Source organism: Aphis gossypii, chromosome 1 (genome assembly GCF_020184175.1).
Source record: "Aphis gossypii isolate Hap1 chromosome 1, ASM2018417v2, whole genome shotgun sequence".
Lineage (NCBI taxonomy): Eukaryota > Metazoa > Arthropoda > Insecta > Hemiptera > Aphididae > Aphis > Aphis gossypii.
Genome location: NC_065530.1, coordinates 7649355 through 7676471, shown reverse-complemented (window position 1 = coordinate 7676471; position 27117 = coordinate 7649355). Strand labels below are relative to the sequence as shown.

At 29.8% G+C, this 27117-nt stretch overlaps 1 protein-coding gene across 2 annotated transcripts in view; it reads right to left on the bottom strand.

Annotated features, from left to right (window-relative positions):
• The window catches only part of LOC114119127 (solute carrier family 2, facilitated glucose transporter member 1-like), a 54122-nt gene that overhangs the window by 8353 nt on the left and 18652 nt on the right, over positions 1-27117 (bottom strand). The window contains exons 1-3 of one of the 2 annotated variants that reach the window (XM_027980605.2): positions 25792-26264; positions 3548-3646; positions 1-220 (exon numbers count right to left, since the gene is read on the bottom strand). In XM_027980605.2, the coding sequence (XP_027836406.1) occupies positions 1-220; positions 3548-3646; positions 25792-25851 (379 nt within the window). In that variant the 5' untranslated portion in view covers positions 25852-26264. Of the gene's footprint in view, positions 221-3547; positions 3647-25791; positions 26265-27117 lie in introns of those variants that run through there. The other variant, XM_027980604.2, reaches the window with a different exon arrangement.

The window sequence follows — 27117 nt, the reverse complement described above, 5'->3', positions numbered from 1 at the left end:
CTTGAAGTGCAGCTGACACGACGACCAATGCGTTGGATACGAGTAAACCACCCTTGCGACCAAACTTATCGGCTACGACTCCGGTACACAAACCACCAATCATACCACCGAAACAGAATATTGCCACTGCAACGGCCCATATCAATGTCACTTGCGATTTGTCAGCTGCCTTACCATCGTTTCTATCCGAAAGCACATTGCCAATCCATGTTTCAATCAGCTGTAACGATATAGAAAAATCACTCACTTCAGTATGGTCAAATATATAATAATTCTACAATGGTAGGAGCTTTATGACATAAATAATATAAATTAGCAGAATATATTTTAACGTGGTGATAAATTTTAAATGATAAAAAGCAGATAAAATGTGTATTATAATCATATTATTTTCAGTCAGAAAATAGTAGTCGATGTTTAAAGAGCTCGCGTGTATATTGATTCAAATACAAAAAAATAAACTAAATTTCTTTCAAAACTGGAGATCTGTCACCCCCCCCCCCCCCGATTAATCACCATCTTCCGATAATTATTGAACCAAAATTGTTTGCAACCATTACTGATTGATCGAAATCATGGTAAACTAACACATTTTTAAACACAACAAACATTCTGCCATGGGACATGTCAATTAACGGGTTTAAGAATTTCCAAAGGATGATTGTATGAGGTAGCACGCCTGGCCATAAAGTTCTACATTATTAGTACGGTGTTTTTACCGATAGAATGAATTTCCTTTTTTTTTTTTCGGAAAAAAATCAATCACAGTGACGTAATACTAAATATTATATCATAGTCAAACAATGGTGGCATTTTTGTTTTGTACTCGTAAGTCGGTACAATAAAATAACTGAAGGTGATTAAAAATAAACGATTTTGCATTACTGTTCATACATATGGACGTTAATAATATTTGAAAAATCTGTTATGTGTACGAATTTTTAACTTTTGCGAAACTGCGCTGGACCGGGCTTAATTACATATATACGACTCGGGCGATACGAAGAAACAAGAGCGACTTATTAAAAACATATGCTCGGGTAGTTGTCTGTTAAGCATTATTATACCTATATTTGAGTCGTTGAAAAAAATATCAAATTACCGCGTTTTCTATTTCTCGTTTCCTCTGTGGAATATAATATGCAGTTATGCGTCGCTTGTACACTAAAACTATACAACTATACTAATAGGCGCGCATAGTGCATTCGAATCTAGAGAAAAAAATAAATATATTTTGTGATTCAACACAAACACGGGAATGCATTCTAAAGACGTGATTTCGAAAAAAAAAAATTAATAAACCTATGCTCTCCACTGCGTTGAAAATTAAAACGAGATTTATATCAGTAGGAGACATGTTGTCCGACGACAATGCTATATGTTGCAGTCGTTGGATGCCGACAGAAATCATAGGAGGCGCACACAAAAACGGTTACCCGGGATTTATTTTATATATTTTATTTTTTAACATAAGCGTATAATATCATTTAAGTATCCCGAACGCGTTTTATAGCCGTCCACGGACAGATACTCCTATACGACATCATACATGCATTCCAGTTTCCGAGACCTGTACCTATGTGTGTGTGTGTGTGTTGTGTGGGCCGTCAAAGTTGTTTTTTGGGGGGATTTATTTTGAATATATTTGGTAGAGAAGAAACAACACTATTAATTTATCGTGGAGAGTAGAAATGAGTATATATGTACAAGTCTCTCAAAATCGATAATTGAAGGTGAACCTCACGCGTGCGCCCATCGAGCGGTTCGAACACGTGTGTCGGTAATCGTCCGTACCAGTCGTCACCTTATAATATTATAAGACTTCGTATACGAATCGGTTTATTTTTCACTCAATATTCCAATGATTTTCGAATTTTCGATAAATGCATATTTTTGCGTCGTACCGCCCGTGGCCCAAGCATACCTATTAGTTAACAAACAGTGATATTACTTTTTAAGAAAAGTACAATATACGACGATTCGTATAATATGTTATTTGAGTAATTCGTACTGGGAAAATGTTCATCGTACTATAAAAGTTTGAACTATTGTCACAATTAGTAATTATAAACATAAAAAAAAACTAGACTAGTCATAATTCACGGGAAATACCGCCCAACTCCGCTTATCTATCTAAACTTAAATGTCAGTAGAGATAATGAGATTGTGTCGGTTCAACGTTCGGCATTTATATACGCACCGTAATATTCCGTTCGGTTATTATAGACGTATTCTACGTATTCTTAAGCAACTTTAATACAATACTAACAAACAGAATGCATAGTATAATTATCTTAATTAAAAAAAAAAAGAAAATGTAAATGTAAATGTACCAATGAAAACCGACAGTGCCTTGTTTTGAAAAAAATCCAACCCCTTGTGTAAGTGTATAATGTATAATGTATATATTTCGACGTAACGATATTATAAATATTTTTTTTTTATATAGAATACTTATTTTACTATCGAAAGAATGCAGGTAAGACGAAACGTGTCTCGGGTCAAGAAATCATCCAAATCTTATGACCGTATACGATGCCTAGGTATTTTTAAAAAAAAAATATTTCCCATCTCAGGCCTATTGAACGGAATATATACACATATAAAAAAAATCTTAAAGTAGCGGTTGTACGCAATCGTTGGGTCTTAATAACAATATATTATATTACTTGTCATAAAATCTCGTGAGTGTGTGTGTAAGTATGGACGAGGTGCTTACCGCTCGGTAACCACGCCGATATCGTACCCATGTCGGAATGTTGACGGTACCATTAGCCGAGCCTACCCGCCAAACCGGAATCGGGTAACAAAAAAAAAAAAAAAAAACTACACGAAAAACCAATTGTACTAGTGAACGAAATCAACCCCTTGGAATATACTACACGGATAATATAGGTAGTACGAGAGCAGACAACTACACATGATTTACGATAATAATACGAGTAATATTTTTAAAATCGTAAATCCGTGCTAGTATAATATAATAGGTTAGGTACGATTCGGATCAGAAATCCAGACGCTATTATTTTTTTATTTTTTTTTTAAACGACGCTTGGAATTTGTTTACCTGCCCCTATCTTCCACGTATCCCCATAGGGTAGAGTATAAAAAATATCATCATCGAGAATCGTTTTTGTATGCGGCATCATCTAATTTATGAATATAATATTAAACTATATGTGTGTACGGCAGAAGGATATTCGAAAGTCTGTCTACTCCGAAATTTTAAGATAGGGTCGTGGCCTTGTATCCCCGAGAGTCTGACTATGGTAATGTGGGACGATTTGAAAGGAGCAGCGTGTTTGGGTGTCTGAGTTATCGCATACACATGCCCTTACAGGGGAGACCGTGAGGTTGCCACTTGTTGAAACTGATAATTATTTTAAGTTTGCCGTGTCACGTGTAACGTTTAGTAGTTAGATGTGAGTTATAGGTACGTCTACAGTGTAGACTCTACACGTGTACGCGTGATTTAGCTAAATGTCCCACATGGGTAGTTAGTGCTTTTAAATATATGTGTAGGTAATATAAAATTTTGAATACTTACCGTTTGGGGAGCGTTCACCACACCAGTGTTGTACCCATGTTGAAATGCCGAACCGAAAGCCGATGCTATGATGGCGAACAGCAGTCTTCCGTTAAGGCTCTGCAACAAAGAAGAAAAATCGGTTGATCGCTGTTCAGATTGTTCTGGATTTACGGTAACGGTTTCCGTTCTTTCGTCGGAAATGGAATAACAACCCACGCGGGCGGCCGTTTCGTCGTCACACGTGGCGGGCGAAAATGCACGTATCGTAACGCAACAACAAAGGCTCGCGGTTGCTCTGTCTCGGAGTTTGCGCATTTTTTTTCTCGGATTATGTTTGCAAAAACGATAGCAATAACACTAATAAGAATAGTAAAAAATTATCGATATTTTATTATTATTATTTTTTATGTTTTATTGAACTATCTTTTCACCCGACGATGGCGCGAAAATACCGGCCGTGAATTTCGTAATACACAGCGATTCTTATTCGTATTGATGATAATATTAGGTAATATATTCTATATTTCTATCGACGATCGCCAAACTAGCACTAAAGTCTTAAATCAGTGACGGGCGGAAGTTGGCGACGGTGGTGTGCGTTTATCATAGTATTTGCTATTAATATTTAGGTATAGGTACATACAGGTATCATACATATACATATATCTAAGTCGATTCTTATCGCCATTATTATAATAATTGTTACGGTCGTAAACGATCGGCATCTACCTGGTCGAATAAACCTCGAGAAAACACATAATAATAATAGAAACTTATTATAACCATTATTACATAGGTAGTGTGTACACTGTACTTATGTACTATAAAATGTTTATTACATTTTTATTATCCAATTTTCCCAATTAATCGGTCACAATAACTATTTTAACAACTACGATAAAAGACTAAATAAGTTTTCTTTGGGTGATCTTCGGAAGTAAATATTATTATCATCGACATGTGACATAATATTAAATATTTAATTTTTATAAATAAATTAAAGTAAATAAATATACATTATTATCTATAATATAAACCTATAAATTATGTATTGGTACGTTAAATCGTTTATATTGTTATACTTTTCGTGACTTTCTCTTTTAATTATTTCGTATTATATCAGTCGATAAAAAGTATTTACGTAGGTATATTATTAAAAAAGCAGTGTGATTTATAAAGAACAAATGTGTCTATTATTTTATTCAAGAAAAACTGGACTGTAAATCGTGCTGTAATGACGTCGATTAATACTAGTTACTGAAATATACATATTATTTCCATTTCAAACGAGTTGCGACACATTATTTTAAATGTTATATATGTATATTATATTTAGTCCTGCTCAGTCGCATATACAGATGATATTAAACCTGGTTTTGACTTGGGCAATTGATATACAACTTAAATCGAGTTTAAGTTAGTTTGGTAAAATGGATAATCGACTAAAAAGTATAAGATAAAATAATAAAATAATACGATGTTTTAAATCTACATAAAATAAAAATATTGTTATAAACAATTAAAATAGAATTAATGCAATACAACAAAATAAAACAAAAAAATATTCGTACAAAAAACCTGAGAATAAATTTTATTAATACGGAAAAAATAATTAATTTATCACGCATAAATCATTATAATACGTACATTCAGCTAAAATGTTAGTTTTATCTTACATAAAAAAAAAACGAATAAATTAATATTAAGTTTCATTAAAAAGACCTATGGCATGTACTTTATAATCGTTTTAAAATTATCATGTGATCTGAAATTTTTTGTTCTTTAGTCAAATTTTAAATGTATTTATTTGCATTACATAGGTACCTATTTTTTATGAAAATAAAACGAGAAAAAATTTGTTTTATATGGTTTTTTTATAATACTATTATTCATTAGATATAGATACGATATTATGAAATTTTGGTGAATTATTCAAATATATTATATAAATATGTGGTTATAAATTACTATGACTATGATATACCTATGGAGTGGGTGAGAACAAATTTTATCTAATGTAAATTAACTATAATCATTTATGATTTTTGTGGAATAATCGTTTATATAAAAAAGATATATAACTATTCAAATTTAAAAAAAAAAAAAACAAATTTTCCATACTTCATAATTGCATTTACACCGGAGTGTCAAACCACATAAAGTCAAATAATTTATTTGGATCGGTAAAATGCAAATAAAAACCGGTTACCACACATACAACGCATACACAGAGACAGGTTTGTTGATGAAGTTTACTTGGCTTTATGACGGCCCCTATGGCGCATCGTGAGTGCATTTTTATAGTTCCATCTCGTTTTGAATCCACTCGTAATATTATATTCCCAGGTTCATAAGCCGTGACGAAGATTACCGTGCAGTAAACAAATATAAAATATTTCCCCCCCCCCCCAAAAAAAAATATATATATTTATATTTATATAAATGTCGTACTCAAACCTGAAAGGGAAATAATGTTACACACCTGCTAACTCTCATTAAAATATTTGAAATCAAAATAATCGAATTAACTATACTTTTCAATCTATTGTGCGCAATTAAAATAATGTATAATTATCGGGTATTGTAAATGCAGCTTGCGTATAAAGATTCAATGTTACATGGATCTCAATAAACTAATTGGTTGTTTTTAAAAGTTTAGAGACTGTTTAGAAAATCTACAGCTGATAAGTAATGAACGAATAATATATGAGTAATATCATTTCATTATATTATTTAAATGTTGATAAACTTAAGTATCTTATTAGTTTTATAAATTCATTTGTTTAATGTTTTTTAATTACCTAGTTACTTATCATTTTGGACAATTATTACTATACAATAATTATGAGATTAAGTGATTAATAATATTAATTCACGTAGAATAAACTTTTAATTATTTAATCAGTTTATTGTTGTTAAAATAAATTTGATTTTTTTCCTAACATTTTAGATGAATACCTGTATAATATGAAATACTTATACTAGGTACTTCGTAAAATTTAAATAATAGATAATGCGTATTAACACGTATTTAAACATTGAGATAAGACTTAATAATATTATAAATTAGAATGCTTACATTTTTGCTAATAAAAAATAAAATTTGTTATTATCAAGTTTGCCGGAAATCGAAGAATGAACATGATATACATTTTCTGTTATTTAACTAACACCTGTAAAAGTGTAAAGCGTTTAGGTACCCTCAGTAATATAAATTATGTTATATATTGTTACTGCAATACCTATTATAAGAACTGACTAATTAAATTTAAGTTCACGCCAATACTCGAATGCTAATTAAATTTAATATAGATACATAAAAATATTCAACCAATAAAGATCAGTCGTAAGGTTAATGTCAAGGTGCTTTTAATTATATATAATTATTGTGTAATGTGTATAATGATATGTATTACTTTTCATACACAATCTCTGACAATGCACATCGGAACAGTCCAATTATTATTGTAAATAGATAAACTTGATTAAGGAGTGGTTTTAATTAATAGTATTTAATACCATTTTTAATATTCATACGAATTAATTCTATTTTCTTTAATAATCACTTAATATACATTTAGCACAATTTGTTCATTTGTTGATTTTTCTTTTTAAGGTAAAAACACAAGGTAAAAATATTTTTATTGGAAATTAAACAACAAAAAATAAGATTATACGCGTATACCTATTAATGTATAATAGGCACAATAAGAAGTACCTTTAGTTAAAATGTTAATGATATACCTATGCACTGTATTGTGTACGCACACTAAATTATATTAGTATTTATGTACCACCGATTTATTCTATACGTTTGTGGGTACGATGGCGTTGTTTTTCGTTGTTTATTCGATGACCACAAGTATCGAATTTTTCTATAATATCGTAAAGTAAATATTTTTAAACGTGATTTGCTTATTATCGCAATGTTATTGCACGATGCGTTTATTTATTAAATAAGTACCTGTATTAGTCAATGATATGTTTACCAGTGTTGATTTTACATTAAATAAACGTTTTTTTTTCTTTTTTTAGCTACAACAACATTAAACGAATCATTTCATACATCGTTAACATACAATACAACATAATATATAATATTAATATCATATGGTACAAATCGGATGGAAAAATATAATGGCAAACGTATTAAATATTCTAAGTATTCGTTTAAATTCAAAATTGTTTGAACGTTATTTTGTCAAGTTATCTATAGAATATAATATGGTATACATAATATATAAGTATATTACCTATAAATATATAGGGTAGCCTATCGTGATTTTCCGTTTTCCAATGTTTGACGCGAAGTCAATGAATTAGACGACGAGAAAACACGATGAGCTAGCTATGCACATCATGTAGGTTATAGTGTTTATACACTAGTATACACAGTGTGTATTACACACGTATCATTTACAGTAGTGAAATACAAAAAAAAAAAAATATACAACCACACTGCGTCTAAGTATGATATATTAATATTATATTTTATTTAACATGTTGTAACAAATGAGCTCGGAGACCGACATAATTAGTTTGTTTTTGGATCACACGTCAAACGAAAATTGTCCGAGACGAGCAAGACTTCGAATATTTTAGTCTCGGCAATTTAACTCCATTGTCTTGAATTATATTGACGTCGACAATTTACTATTGTACACATCATGATTCATAAATAATATCATAATAATATATTACTGTATACGCAGTGTTGTGTTGTATACACACGTGTTATATGCAGACAGCAGACGGTGCAATTATATGTGGTGTCTTTTGAGTGAGGGGAGGCGGAACTAAGCCCCTTGGAATATTTTCATAGACCGTCCAAGTATATTTATTATAATTATAAATAAAAATAAAAATAATAAGTCACGAATAATTTTTTATTTAATAATTCAACTAATTGTTTAAGAACGAGCACTTACAATATAAAATGCTATAAAATTTTACCTACAGTTTGACTATAATCGGTATTGAAAGAGATAATGTTAATGTGTTCAAGAATAATGCGATATTTTGAGAGTAAAATATGACGTATAATTTAAATGAAAAATAATTATAATTTATTGATTTATTAATATTAAATATCTCATTTACCATAGTTTCGTCAATGGATAGATTTTTTACGCAAGACTAAACAATCGCATATTCAAAACATCACTTTCGTTCATTGTATAAACTTAACTCGCAGGTGTCAGGTATATAATTAAAAAATATTTTTATTTTTAAACAGATTAATAAATAAACTATTTAAGTGCTACAACAGTCAATCCAAAAATTGTATCGTAGTCACGTGTTATTATAATAACGAATAACGGCGGAAAATATTGCGAATAAAAAAAATAAAATCCAAATGAACCTCACGATGTTATGAGCGTATAAGCCATTTTGTCGCCTGTCTAAAATAATAATGACTGTTGCAGGTTTATAGTGGACGAAAAAAAATGAACAATGATTATATGGTCACCACACGGGTCGCAGAAACTATAATAAGTCAGCTTTTTGACATTTCCGGTTATTAAATCATCTTATAAAAACAATGCCTTACGTATTTATTATTGTCAAAATACAAACAATATTTGTATTAATTCTTATCTTAAAATGTTAACTGTGTATAGAGTGAAATTGATATTACAGTTAAATGCCAATACGGAAATGAAACGTTTTCCGGTTCCTATAAAATCTGTAGAAGTAGTGATTTTTGACTTGTTCTCTTTTGCACGCACACCATTAGTATTATAATTATTATTATTATTATTCAAATGTCGAATATTATATTATATAATTACGTACTCAGAATTACCAAACAGTTATTAAATATTCTAGCAAAAAAAAATAATAATAAATGCATGATTGCTTCGAACAACAAAAAAAATGACTTGCTATTGCAGTCATCGAACCATACCTTATCAGCCACCGGTTTTTACAGACGAATCTCTTTCGATGAACGGACGCATTAAATAATAAGTTAATTCATATAACTCAGATAAAGGATTTTTCGGTAGAAAAACGATCTCCATAATGAATAATTTACGTCATTCTTGCATCGTTATTGTATTGCTTTTTATAATTATTCTGATGGCGCAGAGCGAGTGTTCCAATTTTTTTTTTTATTGTCGTTTAGTGAGTACTAATGTCGTAGACGAGATCGACTTAAGTCCAATACTATTTATTTCGAATTCAATCGCGTCATTAACCGAACCCGACACGATAATCATTTTTCAAAACGAAAATTATTATAGCACGCGCGTATTCGATGTAATATTATGTTTCTAAACAATTGTTTACATTGATCGGATAACAAAATTTCTATCCACAATAACGTCACCGCCTGTTTAGAAATCTTTCAGACCATAAAGAATAATCGTAGCTGATGGAAGTTTAGAACAAGATATAATAATATATTATTTTCGATGTGCGCCGCGGCAGTGTTTTTTTTAAAAACCATATAGCTACTTAACCACGCGAACGCACACCTAAAAAGACACGCGGCATTTCGAAGGTTAAACCAATCGCCCGCACCGAATGTCCTTTGATTATTATCAATTACCGGCCATTAAAATTTAAAACAAAACATTACATATTATTTATAGTGTATAAAATGATTATTACGCGTCATCACTTAACAATCAATTCAATCTGTTCATCGACGAATGATGTATTATTGTTTGTGAAATCGTGACATATTTCATTAAGCATACATGGTTACATATATTTAAACGACGTTTTTTCGAAATACTTTCGCATATACTATGAATAACGTGCCGGAGATCGAGTACCGCGTTTGATCATAACTTTACACGTGTTGCGATGCCACCTAGACACATTTTAATTGAATCGATATCATTGATGTCTACTAAAACGATGTGTATGTGTCGATTATAGAGTGAGTAATATATATCCATGTCTTATAAACCACAGTATACAATTATTATAATTGGTATCCGTTGATCAGCGACCATTTCCACTTATTACTAAGCATTATATTATAAATAAATAATATGCTTATTATGTAAATCAAAATCCATTTATTATAAAGACTGTTATTAACAGTTGAAAAAGTTTTATACATATATTTATGTATATATATATATATATGTATGATTGATCCAATGTACAAAATAAAATTAAAATAATTGAAGTACTTTATTGATTTTTACGCATATCGTATAAATAATTTTGTAAAGTTTTGTTTTCAAGTTCTAATACCTTATAACCTATAAATCTATTATTAAATAGGTATACAGTTTTTAGTTTTTCAAATTAAATTTGAATTGATTATTAATTTCTATTTCCGATATAAAATATTATTTTCAGAGTAGGCACTTTAATACATAAAAATAGAATTTCAAACGAGTAGTTAATTAATTATGACTTATAAATATTTAAAGTTTGGTTGATTGGAGATTAGAGTGATGTATAACATTATGCGAGTATTTCAGCAAAACCATTTGAATAATTATTATAGACATTTAAATGGACTCTCTTGTATAATAATGACCTATAACGATGACTTTAAAAAAAAAATATTGAGTATGACCTTACGTATATTTAATAAAAATTTTATTTATAATGCTGTTTGTACCCAATAAAAATAAATACCATTTATGCAGTAATTTACAATTTTTTTTTTTTAAATTACAATTTACAAGTTATTTATATTCTCTTTACGTATTATAACTATATTAAAATCGGCTCATATTATAATATGTAGAAATTAATACTTTTATCTTTCCGCTAGATGAATATACTCATAACGTAACGTAAAAAGTTGAAGGTTAGAGTGCAAGTGTTATAACCGTAATAAATTGTATGAAATAATAAAGGGCGTAGCTTACAAAACAATACTTATATATATATATAAATATATTTATATATAACGAGGTTTGTATTTTTCTCTCTATAGTGTTCGACATATACTCCTTATTAGTTATTAAGTATAGTTTTATTTTCTTCAGTCCAACTTCTTCGTCCTTCCTACGAAATAGTATTGATCCAAAGTTCAGTTGAAAAAATATATCGTTCTCAACACAAAATATATGTTAGTGGAAAAAATGAAATATACCAATACAATATGTATATGACTCATAACAGTGATTAAAAATCTGATATATCAATCAACAAAAATATAATTAATAATATATACTATGTATGCGCGATAAAATTTATCAAAATAAATAATTTGTTTTCCTATAGAATAGACATAACTACGTTATAACGACAACGTAAATTGCAATTTTTTTGTGTGTTTTCTTGTTTTTATTTCGTTATAACTAACCTTGGGTTTTTTACGTTATCATTTTTTTTTTTTAATTGAACCAAGAGTCTATATGAAAATATGTATTAGATACAGATACCTGTATAATACATAACACAATTGAGATTAATTTTTTGGGATTAATGATAAGCTGATAAACACACTGAAAAACGTATAGCCTTCTAATTTAAATTACGAAGTTAATATGAGTTAAATCGTATAAAGTAGAGTGCTTCTACGTCGAGTACAATATAACATAGTATTATATAGACCGTCTTATTATATATTTATATGACTCGCTAATTTTTGAAAACTCTAACTTATTAGAAGCTCCCTATAATAAATTATTTATAGTTTTAAAAATAAAAACGGTTACACACACCGCAACATATACATTCATTATAGTAGATAGTATTACGTATATACAGATATGCCATGGAAATATTTTAGTTATTAGTTTAAATTCTTAATTATATTTTCTCGGCCAGAGTAGTATTTTTTTTTTTTAATTAGAAGCTGTTGCGTCTATGATATTCAAAATGACAACGTTTACAAATCAGCTACACAGATATTGTCTCCGGAAACAACGTGCGTTATATTATCGTAATAATATGCTGCAGTGTACCTACCTGGTTAAGACGATATACAGAGCCAAAGCATGTGACATGTTGGAAAAATACAAAAAGCAGCAACTGCACATAATATTATTATAATCTATTGTGTTATGGTAATAATAATAATAATAATAATAATAATAATAATAATGATGATGATGACGGTAATAATAATATATATATAAGTGTCGTACTAAATCGATTATGAACTCCGCGCTACATAACAACCGCGAAGCTTCGCCCAAACGACTATTGTATATGCGTCACCAAAGTCGGCTTTTTATTATATTTGTAAAATAGAAAAAGCCCTTCAATAATTATTATTTGTATAATTATACACGGATACAATTATAAATTCCAGCATTGTCACGCAGACTGCGGGTATTGCGTACAATAGAAAATATTCGGCGGGATATAGGATGAACAAATATATTATTATTATAATAGTAATACATACGAGTAGATAGGTACTCGTGTTTTATACGACCACGAGTAATATAATGGTGTATAACCGGGAGCGGCGCATAATTTTCATCTAGGTAGTACATAGGACGCATTATGTACGTATTAAGTACACAGAGAGATTGATTTATCGGAATACGCGTGGTTTTTTTTTTTTTTTTTTAAAAAAAAGGTTGATCGATATGAATAAAGTGGAAAATGTTTCAAAAAATGTGTATTTCGAGTATGTTTATAATTAATTTTTAAAAAACCACATTTTAGACATGAACATTTTAGGAGCAATATACGTTATGCTATAATCTGAAGCCAATTTTAAAGTGCAAATTAAAAAAAAAACGGGTAAAAATTAAAAAAAACGATGAAATAAATTCTTTAAAATATATTATTTATTACAAACAAAAATCACTGGTCTTAAAAATCACTAAGGAAACTCTTCTTAAGGATTAATTTGTATATTATATGGGTGTGGATTTGTGTACGAATGAGTAATATTGTAGGTACGGTATTAAGCGCCGAATATTATTGGTATGATGCGTAATGTTGTTTTATCATATTAACAGAACAAAGAAAACTAAAAACCTTTATATGTTTTTAGAACTAATAAAATAAGAATAATTTATTCATAGGTATATACAATATATTATTTTTAAACTTTTTTATTTTTTATCTCCGTGTACTTTAAATTACACATCTCTGTACACCACGCGGTCCGTGTTGATATTGTTAGTACAAATATAGGTTGATTACCGGCGGCGTCTATCCGTACAACGCCCCCGTTGTCAAAAAAATAATACAATACAAATTAAAATAACATAATAAATAATATTTATTACACACATCCCCGTATATACCGTAGTATAATTACTGGATAGGTATAATATCATAAAAGAGAACGTTTCTTTTCTCGATTAGTAACGTTAAATAATTTAGATAGGTAGTATGTAAGCACTACAATAACTATATTCAGTGACCAGAAATTGTTCACTTCATATCTGCTCTACACTGCTTATTTTACCATGACGTTATCAGACTCAAAATTAAATTATCCCACTGTAACCGCTATACCTACGGCGAGACGCGTTTAAAATTCAGACGGCGCTTGGTTCGGATGGTAACAATAATATCTGACGAGCACGTCGCAGCAACAGATGATGCATTTTCAACGATGCTTGCCCGTTGCCAACGCATATATCATTATGGTTTAAAAGCTAAAAAGAAAAATTATAAATTTAACTCATTTGAAACATATTAGACCCGCATGGCGTGTACAACGTTTTTTAATCGACACAAAACACATTGCACCCAGTATAAATAAATAAATTATTGTACTAAAGCGTGTCAGAAACGTGATTTATTGATTGATTTTAACCTAACCACGGCGAGTCGATTAACTAATTTATCGTATTCAATATTTCAATATCGTTAAAGTGTTCAGTTTGTTTATAGCCAATACGTTGTTTTAGTAACTAAAGCAGCCGATCAGCGTATCAGTGTATGTGGAAACATTACTTCTTGAAAATTAAAGAATCAATGGATAATTAATGTGGAAACTGAAATTTAAAATATTTCTAGCAAATAAAAAGTGATTTATTATCTTTCGGAGTATACGTTTCGTCAAACGAATTTTACACTACGAATGTAACGTATACATTATAATCGTAAAAACGTACGTTTGCCTTTTTTTCGTATAAAAGTTATATTGGATAGCCGGTAATTGATTCGTATACGAAACATACAATTTTTACGATGAAATAGCAACTAAATGTTTTCACGGTCAATGAGATTATGAAAAAAGTTAAACGTCGAATATTTTCGACAGACGCGACAATAAACATGTACTTATACTGCAGATAAAATATGCGTATACGATATTACATACATATTATATTGAATAATATCATATTATATTAAACTGTATACGTGGTTATCAGTAAGTTGTCGTTTCGAGGACTTTGTTGAATAATAATACATTAATATTAATATTATGTAAAATATACCGAACACGTTTATAGCAATTTATTATTGTTTTTCAATACTGTGATTTGGTCAACTTATTGCAGTTATTACATTTTTTCGACAAATAAACTATAAACTAATTGTATAATATTTTAAATTTAACAATAACATTGTTATATGCAGCAATAAAAAAAATATATAGAAAACAAATAAAAAACAATTCGAAATAGATTATAATAGATGAGCCATAAGAGTTTTTTAAAAATCAAAAACTGTTAATTTTAAATATACATTGTTCTTTTGGTGAAAAATAACATATTATGATTCAATTCTTAGTACCTATTCGTCATCTGTGTTTAATTGACACTTTAATAGCATTAATTAATTCAAGAAGTTCTCCTCACGATTTCACAGTAAATACTATAATCAACAATTTGGATAATGATGTAGAGAGTCAATTAAAAGTTTATGTGAAATTCAGTCTATGATATAATTAATAAAAAAAAAAAACATAAAAAATGCGATTAATAAAATAATTAATGGCCCTGGTTACAATGAGTGTATTAATCAAATTATTAAGTCAATATATGTAAATATAAAATATATTTAAGAAAACTATCTGGTATCACTTATCTGTGATAATATTATGTGTTCAATTTTGTTATTAGTTTTATAACTTCATATATAATTGTATTCCTCTTTTAGGCTCAGTTACTTTTCCTTTAGATTTTACGATTGTTATTAAATAATAAAATTAATGCTAAGACTCTAATTTCACCTATACGAAGTTTTACCTCAGCGGTGAATCGGGCAAAATACTTTGTTATGCATGGTTAATATTACTATTTTAGTATATTATATTTATTTATAAACATTTTTTTTTTTTATCGAATATCGTAAAGTTTGTCAGAACATTTAACCAGAATTTTTGATATTGAATATTTAATTGTGTGTAAAGTGTGACAGTTATTTTCTCTTTTGCTTAAGTGTTAATTCGACATTTTTATTACTCGATAAAATAATAATAATAAAACCGTCTATGTTATATAGATACACATATAGGTACTATTCGTATATATACAGTCGTTTTATGAATATTCAAATTATTAATAATGTCAGCACTATGCGCACATTACATGGCTATGCATGTGTTTTAAATTTTTTTAATAGTTCAAAGCGCAGTAGGTACCTACGTAAAATGCTTTGGCCACGCCTTAAAAATAATTTTTTGTTGCAAGTGCATCTTCCGACGGCCAACACACCCGAATCACACCGAAGTGGTATACCTATACAGCGTACAATATATCATACTGTTTATACAGTATATTGTAATACTATATACACACGTTGACAACGTCCCGACGTCCGTAGGTGCAGCGCGTGCGTGCGTGCAGGATATAATATACTATAGGTGAGGACGGATGGATTGAAAAAAAAAACGCGACAAACACACAATTTAGAACGTGCACACTTGTTGCGCAAAGATCGTATTAGCTTGCGATTCGTTTATAACGCCGTAATATTATATTGTGGTGCATTATAATGCATATATAAAATTAATAAACCGTGTTGTACATCGAGTACGGATTAAAAAAAATAATTCGTATACCTACAGTCGTTATAATAAATATAATAATTACAAGGTGAAACGTTACGAATACTTTTCATATCTCAATTGGTTTGAATTATAAAACTAATCGATTGTATACGACGATATCCATGTCAAATATCATATAATATGATACGACATACGTAATGATTGTATTGAAATATCGACATTATTGTCAAGAAAAGTTTTGTTTGCTCGACTCGAACGACGAAAACGTAAATCTGGTACGAAGATAATGTTTGGAAATCGATAAAATTGCATGCATACGCCTAAATCTATTCTTAAACGGTAGACTATTGTAATTATTATGTTAGACTACCGTTAAAGATATTCATAAAATCGCGCTCTGTGATCAAAATGCTTTTGTAAAGCAAAAATGCAATCAATTGTAAACCGTAATGGTAGATTTGACAAAAATATAAAACAAATACATTTTTAAAATATATTGTAAAAATCGTACGATTGTCAAATCAATATACTTATTACAGCGCGGATTAAACGATCAATATTAACGGTCGATTAGTATAATATAATATCGCTCGGTTAAGTATGTTTCGAATGTCAAGAGTCAATATTACAATAGTTAAAATATTTAATCTAATCATCTGTTGTACCGAGGAGTACCGGCGAGCGAATCGAAAACAATTGTTGTATAAATTAAGAGTGTCTACCGTATCGCATACACTTTGCTTGCGCACACTATCCGGTTCGTCGAAATTAAAATTATTATACTTGTGTCTTATATGCATGAGTTTTGTACAAACGTTGGTATTTAAATATTGTGACAGCTAAATTCTCAAGCATAGAATTATGAAAAATAGGCGATTATGTGTAACAAATTTTCCTAGAGGCACAAACCGTGTGCCTTTTAATTTTCTTTTCAAGAAATCGTTACTCAGAAAATTGTATTATGGCTAGTAATATTATACAAACATTGTATTACACAATACAAACCTAATACTATTTTTGTAGGTATATATTTGAGATCGTACAAACCCACCCTTATTATATTTATCGGCTCACCCTTGACACACACACACACACATATACATATAAATGCATATACGGAGTTATATATGCAATTAAATAGGGGAGCTGCAGCAGTGCTGTGGGTTTGGGGTCTAACCAGTCATCTTCCACCGGCAACCGGATTAGGGTAAATAATAATATTCCACATTCCACAGTGCGCACGGGGAGTGTTATAATATTGTAACGGAAATAATATTATGTGACATTTATTTTATACGCACGCACATGCATAATAATATTACAAAAATATACCTAGGTATACGTACACTAATATTGTGTTATAATGGCGACCAAGGTTGGGCCGCAAGGTACGTCCACAAGTGTCTGTGTGTGTGTGTATGTATTTAATGTCTGAGTGCGTGTGTGACGCCAACGAAAAATCATCGTACAGTGTCCGTCAAGGTTGTGTGCTCGGCGTGTTCACGCAACGGTAGTTTGGATCGTCCGCGATCTCTTTTGCAGCTATTGTATACATAATATTACGTACCTGTACGTTAAATTTTCATAAAAACATGGATCGGGACATCCTAAACACGGAATTCATTTTTCCGATCTCGTGCGACGTGTCGAGCTTTGTGATGAAACATCCTCGGTCCAGTGATTTCCATCACCGCGACGACTCACGTGCCCGACGGACGATAGTAATGAGCATATACCCGTGTGTGTATAATAGTATAAATATACTCGTAGTGTACACGCATTGACCGATTTATATCGATAAATGTGAGCGAATCATTTTTTTTTTTTTTAATCTGTTCACGTTATAACGTTACTACACACGCGATTTACGAATAAAATGAATATAATATCCTGCGATCAGAAAACTGTAAACTTAATAGTTGTCTATTTAATGCCCGGTCAAATGTGGAATGCTTCTATATTAAAGAGTAAAGGAATTTGACGGAAACTAGAAGTAGGATACATTATCCTCCACCTATTCATTGCTATAATATAACTAGTAATAATATAATACTTTTAAAGGATATAATATACTTATATAAGTAATGACCGAGTGCATATAAATCCTATACATTTCAATATTTCGAGCGTTAAAAAATAAAAAAATGTAGCAGAAAAATAATAATGACATAACATATTATAGTAGAACAGTATAAATTTATATTTTACGTTCATTTAACACGCAATCGTGTACAAAAATAGTAGGTGTATAAATATAGTATAGTATTTAACTATTTTTCACGTTCATACTGGTGAATTTTTATTAATGGGCGATAGTGGCATATTTTCAATAAATTCTCGTGTTTATAGAACAATAGTTCGAAAAAAAAACATTTATATTGTATCTTATTTAGTCGATTTTTTAGTAGATTTTTTTCTAAAAAAGCACGAAATCCTATTAAGGAAATGTTATTTTATTTGTATACATACATGTTTAAAAAAACTATAAATATCATAAATATTTATTTATGTAGACACGTATGTATAATATCGAAAAATATTAAAACTGTATTTCTATAATGTAATCAAGATGTATCTGCGATACAAAAATTCTTGTTAAGTGACATAATAATAATACTTATTTTATTTATGTAACAAAAATATACAGTACCATGTCTATACACGGACGACGATATATATAGTTAAGTTTTAAAATAACAAAAAGAAAGATAAAGGGCATTCACGTGGAATTTCAGACTGAAAATTCTTGATATAGTATAGACCATATTGTAAAATATAAGAATACCTGTAAAAATGTTTTGCTAAACATTCGATAACACGTACGATAAATTTTATGTATTTTCTGTCTATGTTGGAATACTAAAATGCACCCAAAACATCGTAGGCATACAACGTTTGGCCAAATAAACACGTGCGTGATGTCCGAATTTAATGAATGTTTAACACTATACGATTTCGACTGTCTATACTTGCAAAATTATAAAAAATGTACGTTTATTGGCCACAAAAATAATCCTCATTCAATATAAATTTCAACCTCATACAACAGAAGACGTTAATAATTTTGACCTATATTGTATGATACGAGTTTGCAGGTAAACACGCTTCCGATCGACGTTCGTGGTGAACAATTTCGGTCGTGAAAATATTTCTGCGCCTATTGTATATAAGTGAAAATCGGTTTCACTATAATTAGTGTAATATAATTGACGCATGACGTTTAATTTATGAATCACATACTCATATATACGTTATATCAACTTATATGTATTACGTAACTTAGAGACTCGAATGATACACATAATAATAGTATCATTAATGGTCACAGGGGTGGTGTACCGTATAATTGCTACGATAGCTTAACTGTGCATTAGAAAAACAGTTCATAGTGTAGCAAAATTTCGGTGCCCGATGATAACCATAGTTATTATAACTACGATGGAAATAGAAAATAAGAGTTAGAAACCGCCTTGCTCGCGGTGCAGGACGAGTTATTTTATTATCTAATCTAACGCAGAAATTAATATTAATAAGAGTCCGTCGAAATAAATATTGTATAGAGTTCGATAAACTTTAACCTTCGCGCACTCTTACTCTCTATACGGTTATGATTTATCTGACGGCGATTATTATTCGATGTTATCTGCATATTACGAGTATAAGTGACCGCTAAACGTTTATAATATATATCATGAACTAATATATCCACACATATAAACGAATAGATATTATAAAGGGAAATAAACGATACGGCTTAAGTGTTTTAAGTAACGGAAAATGTCACAGACGTCTTTGAATATTGATTTTATAATTATTACATCATTGGTTACACAGCGTGCAATGTGTTATGGAACTTGGTTGTATTCCAGCGGTTATTCTTAACCCGTTAGCAACATAAAAAACTAAGATTTCAATAATAATCATAAGTCACGGTGGACGATATTAATGAACCCATTAAAAATAGTCTATTAAAATATTTTAATTACATATAGGTCATGCGCTCGCGAGTTAAAACAATATAATATATGCACATAACAAAATATTAATCGAAAACAACTATACGGTTTTTCGAATGTAATATAAGTTAAACAAATATACGTATGAATATATGTATCTAAATAAAATGTTGTAAATACATTTTATTGTTACCTTTTTCTTCGTACATGCGATGACTGTTAGGTGCACTGCAGAGAAAGTTAATTTTTTTCAGAAATGGTATAAAAGAAAATGAAAGTAGTACAGACTTTAGGTAAAATATTTATTAGAGATACATATATTATTAACACCTTCGTAAAGTATTACTTTATCATTTTACTGAATAGGTAACTAGTAAACCTCTACCATTAAATGATTCATAATTAAACTGATTTTATAATAATCATTAATTATTCAGTTGTGAAAATGAAACTATTCGATAATATTAAACAAGACCTACCTATAATGATGTATGTTTACGCAATTACTACCTATACTGATATATTTTCCTCAATCACACTAATTATTAATACAAAATTATAGCATGTTTAACCAAAGATATTTTAGCTCGTTAAATTGTTAGGTGATAAATTAAAAAGTTGGCAAAATGTATACGACACAAAAATTAGTATTTAAACCTATTAAAGTATTTGCGTAAAAAATAATAGTATTACACATTTACACGTAGGTACTAAAAAGTTTACTTTTAGGTAGGAACACACTATTATCACGTAACGTGTTATCACGCTCTACCATGTCACGTCGTAATAAGACGTGTTACATTTTAAAAACACAAATGCCATGCCATGAAATTTTACGTTTATCAAATAATTTCTAATCTCTTATCTAATAATAAATATAATTTAATGAAATATTTAATTATCACTTCTAAAAAGTTTGATGTTTGGTTGAATACGAAATTGGTATATAATTAGCTTCTTTTGAGAAAATTACTTAGCGACTTGTTGCCTGTATATAGTTTTTTTATGATATGAACAAGAAATTAAATTCAACAATCAACTATATGATTTTCATTCAGTTTTTCAAAATATACAACCAATTAGAAGAAATAGTAGGTACTTACTAAAAAATGTTTTAATATAATAGATAAATAAAAAACATTTTTTTTTTATAATCGAGAGGTTTAGTTTTATATCATTACATATCCATATACATTATACATTTTACGTCAAAGATGAATTAATAAATTGTTAACAAATCTGATTTACATTTTTAACAAACTTACATGGCAAGTAATTTAAATTTTCAATTCAAATCAATACCTAATACCTTTGGATTGTAATGTACATATAATATGTATTTTACTATAAAAATAAAATATCTACTGATTTACTATTGCAAGTATTATGATGTAAATAGGTAATACAACAACAAAATAATGAAAACTGAAACTTGAGTATCAGATTTCCAATTTTAGACAAAAAATGTTGAGCGACATCTCAACAAGCACGATATTAATTTAATTAAGATTTACATATCAGTAATAACTAATTTATGCAAACTCAATAACACAGAGTACGCATTTATTATAAAATATATGTGTTAATGCTTTTCTAGGCACCAACGAGGAAACACAAGACATATTACAGGTAGGTACCTAGCCACGCATTGTGGTTATACACAATACACAATGTAAAATACGCATATCCGGTAGACAGTTGTGATACGTGTACGGGATATTATTAATAAATGTACGCAATGGTTATAATTCACAAACCCGATTCTAATGAACTACCAGAATTTAAGTTGAGCTATTACCTTTGTTTAATTGATGCCCTAGCTTCGATATTAAAAGTAATCCGCCTATAATTATAATAACCACGTTCGTTTCGACGGAGACGTTTAGAATTAAATTTTCTTAAGTATAGCTCGGGTATATACATAACGTTTAGATTTTTTATTTCACTTAGTGTTTTTTTATACGAACAAAGCCCGTATGGAAACCATAAACTTATTTTGGAACGAAAAAATATACAAGACCGTATGCAGATGCAAACAAACGTATCTGGAAACAATAAAACATTTCATAGGTCTAATATCGTAGTCAGAGCGCATTATAAACCGTTTTGGATAACTACTTCCGGTATATGCTACTGCTGAAACTAACTTAGCTTTGCATACACCAACGCGATATTGGACTTGAAATACATAGAAATATATTATTGTTACTGGGCAATATTATTGATAGTGTTTTTTTTTTTTGACGTAATTCGGCGTCGTGTATTGCCAATTATCGATTATCGTTTATTAATATGCAAAGACGTGCAGCTCATTTAATTATTTTAATACAAGTCCAAATGTTCGATGCAATTAGAACTAATGGCCATTAAATAGATGTTATTGATAGTAAATTGTTGACTACGACTTATTATATTTTATTTACGATTTACATCGGTATTACTTGTATACCTATCATATAACATAAGCTCGCATATTTTTATCGTATATAATGGTAATGTCATCTACAGTGGTATCCGATAATTTTATCGTATAAAAGGAGAGGGGAACAGAGTAAAACGATGTATACCAGTGGATTAGTCAGAAAGTCTATGGTGTGTGTGAAAAAACTAAATAACTGCGAGAAATCAGGGCTAATGGAGAGAAATTGAGTTTATTATTTAGACCAAAATACATATTATACTGTGTTGTGTAAAGTTTGCACCACAGCAGATTGTATGGATTTTAATAAGTAATTTGCGACAAATTTTACCCAAGGTTAAGAAGGTGTATATTATTAGGTAATAATATATTGCACTAGCATTTCAACGTTATAAATTGTAATGAATACCGTTTATTTGATACTTCAATACTTGATTAATAATATACATATTTTTTCCTCAAATCAAAATAGTCATAGAATGACAACGTGTGTTGCATAATAACTATTCATATCTGAATAATTTAAATTAAATTTTACCTATTAAACAAATTTAATATTATCTTTAAAAACGTAATGATAGTGTTTTTTCTTTTAATATTCATATTCACATACAAATTGAATAACTTATTTTATGAATACATTTATCAATATTTTAATCCTTCTAAAATGTAAAAGAAATTGATTTTTTATAAAAAATGTTTTTTTCATTAAAACAAATCACCTTGTCCTCTTTTTATCCCCAAAAAAATCGGTGTTGCTTATTTTTTCTATTTTATCCTTCCCCTAATATATGAAGCACGTGTATATTATATATTTTAATGGTTTGATAATCTGCTATTTTTAATACTCATATGTGAGTGTTTATAGGAAGTAATATTATCTATAAATTAAATGGTTTGTATTGTTAGAAAAATTGTTTTTATAATATGTTTTTTCTTATAGACCTAGTACCTACATAATATAGTACTCAATAGTAAGAATATAAAAGTAATAATAAATACATAAGAAAAAACATGTTATGTAATATGAGTAAATCGCACTTAAATATTAATATATAACAATTTAATACAATTATGGAAATGATGTAGCCTCTTCAAAACATCGATAATATGTATACAATTTTTTTCTCAATAAAAACAAATTAGGTCTCAATCAAAAGTTAACCGATTAGATAAACAATTCAAAAAACCAAAATGTACACTTAAATTAGCTACCAATTGAACAAAATATTTTATGATTTTCCTTTAATACTATCTAAATATTAAGTTATAGAAACGAATTTTATAATTTATTTGCATATTCCTAATATTACATTATTTGTCGTTGAACGTTGAACACAATATAACTTTATTATATCTTTATTACCAATAAAATAATAATTAATAATCTATATAATAAGATAATAAATAGTAATAACAAATTATAGAGGTGTCGCACACGTAAATTCATTTGTCATTACTCACATGTTCAAATAGTATAAATATAAAAGATGAATGACCGGCCGTTGTCAAAAAATAATTTTATGAAATAATAATTAATTCAAAACATTGTTTTTATCGAATTATCTTTACACAAAATCATTTTTGATTATTAATACTCAATCGGGTTCAAAGCTTTAAAGTCTAAATATAGTCGTTGAATATTCATTCGCGCATATAATATGTCACATTATGTGACCTTATAATTATCACGTCCCAGTAAATATATTCATTACTCTCAATTTGCCAATATATCTTTGATATACATGACAATAATACCATCTGACAAGCTAACTTTTGATGGTTATTGAATTGGCCTTAAAATTAATTCACTCGTATAAACTGGACCATTATAACTAAACGTCAAAAATCGTATAAAAAAAAAAAAAAAAAACTATGTTCATAAAATATTCAATAGAACTTACATGCACTCATACATAATTAAGCTTATATATTATTAATGTATTATCTACTAGAAAATATTCAAATATGTCTTATATAATATACAGCCTATGTTATATTCTATTCCAATACCTACATTACGATTAAGTTTTTAATTCATTTAAGACACATATTGTACTTCACTTTTAATTATAAGTTTTCAAAACATTAAATCATAAAAGAAGTGTAAGTTTTGAATTAAATACATTAGATCAAAATTGTGTTGACTAATATAATGAAATATTCAAAAGCTTAGTTATAATGTTGTGAGACTATATTCAATACATGCACATATACATAATTATTGCAGGTTTTTTTTTGTAGGTAGGTATTATTATTATAGCATATATTATGCGTATTTATGATTAGATAATGTAACCTTTTCTCATAAAGTTTTTCAATATGTTTAAATAACTTATTAGGATTAGATAATAAACGTTTTTAACTCTACATCTGCAACGAAAAAAATGAATTCCTTTTTCAATTAAAATAAAAAAAAAATCAATTAATTATCTAACGTGTATACATATAATAAGAATCAATAAACCTATTCATAAATATACATAAGACATAAATTGACTTCAATAACGTTATAGGTATTACGAAAACTGTCTGTAGTAAAGAAATTTTTCACGTATTTTTTTGCTAACAGACTTACAGAAAATCGATAGTCGTATAATCAACGAGTTATTACTACTGTAGAGATAAGCGCAATCGGAAACATTAAAAAAAAAGTACGTTTTCTATGGCGTAACAGAGAATTTTGTTAAGGTAAAATGTATATTGACGTTAAAAACAAGAAACGAAACATCCGGTGCTACATAAGAAGTAATAATTCTCGTACGACAGATGGTAGAACAAATAAAGACGCTATATTATATTCTCTAGACTAACCTCGCGGCAAATCGCTTTTCCGAGACGGACAAGTCGGATCCCGGACCCCGGGTGGAAAACGCGCGATGTTGTAAATACTATATACAATAATTAATTTCTACAGCGTGAGGAAAAAGAGGGATCGCTCTCTGCGATCAATATAAGCGCAATGACAACTACAGTAATAACAACAACAGTAATAATAATAGTATAGTAGCAATCTGAAATCGATCGTTCGTCTTACCTGGTTTTGAGGCGGGGGAGCCTGTTTTTCTGCGTCTCTGACCATTTGTTTTTCGCTCATAATCTACTGCACGCACAGTGCGGATGTACTGCGTGACTATCGGACTTCGACACACCGGAATTCCGACAATCTCAGACAGACAGCGATTTGGACGTGATCGTCACACTCGTTCGACTGTATAATATTATAATATTATATCGACAATCGGCGGCGTCGTACCTGCGATTGGCTGTATATACTGTATAATACACGCCTAGCCGCGTACAAGGGACGACTGAGGGTGCGACCGGCCTCGCAAAGGATCTATATAAACGCTTTGCGACGCGCGCGCGCGTGTGTGTGTGTGTACGTGAAAATTCGTCGACGACTTCGTACGCGTATAATAAAATACGATACAAAATAATACGATATCGAGCGCTCCCCGGCTGCGTCCTCCTCGTCCTGCACACGGCCAAACGCGTTGTGACGACGGGAGCGCTCCCGAGCGCCGCCGCCGGTAGCGGCCCGTCATCCTTCCCTCCGCCGAGCGCCGCATCCCCACCCGACGCACCGAACACACGCGCGCGCTCCCGCCGGATCGACGGCAGCGGGGTGGCCGTGCACTCTCGTGTTATAAAACAAACTCTATAGGTACCTGAGCTATTTACCTACCTGCGAACCGCGGTATTATTATTGTTACCATATTGTTACCGACATCGCGTGGCGTAATGAGCGTACATTATTTTTTTATTACATTATAATTTTTAAATTAAACACGATATTATCGTCATCCCCCTCGACTCGGTTCTACCCTTCTCCTACTACCTACACCATAAACCGACAACAGAGATTTGTGAGTTTGTTCGCGGTTTAATTTTTTTTATTTCCAAAATATGCACAACAATAATGACGCCCTTCGTGATGGACGTATATTGATTTGGACGGTTTGAATTGTGGGAACGAAAATCAAATGTGACGTTTTCAATAATATGTAATTATTGAATTACGTGAATACGTATTTTCAATTCGCGTTTACAAATGTTTCCTGATCGGGAACAACCTCCAATGTAAACACATTCATTTTAAAACACTACATGTTTCCACGTGATAGATAACGATTGTATACTTGTGCAACAGCTGCTGAGCTTGTCCAATAATTGTAAAATTAGATAATATTTAAGTAGGTAGTATAATAACACCAGAATTAAGTTTTTTAAATGTTTATCAATTTTAAATAGATTACGATAACAGAAAAAATACGAAAATAAAAAAATATTTAAAACCATAATATTATGCATGCTATATGTATTAATTCGGTCGTTTTATTCAAAGGTACTCCGTAATATA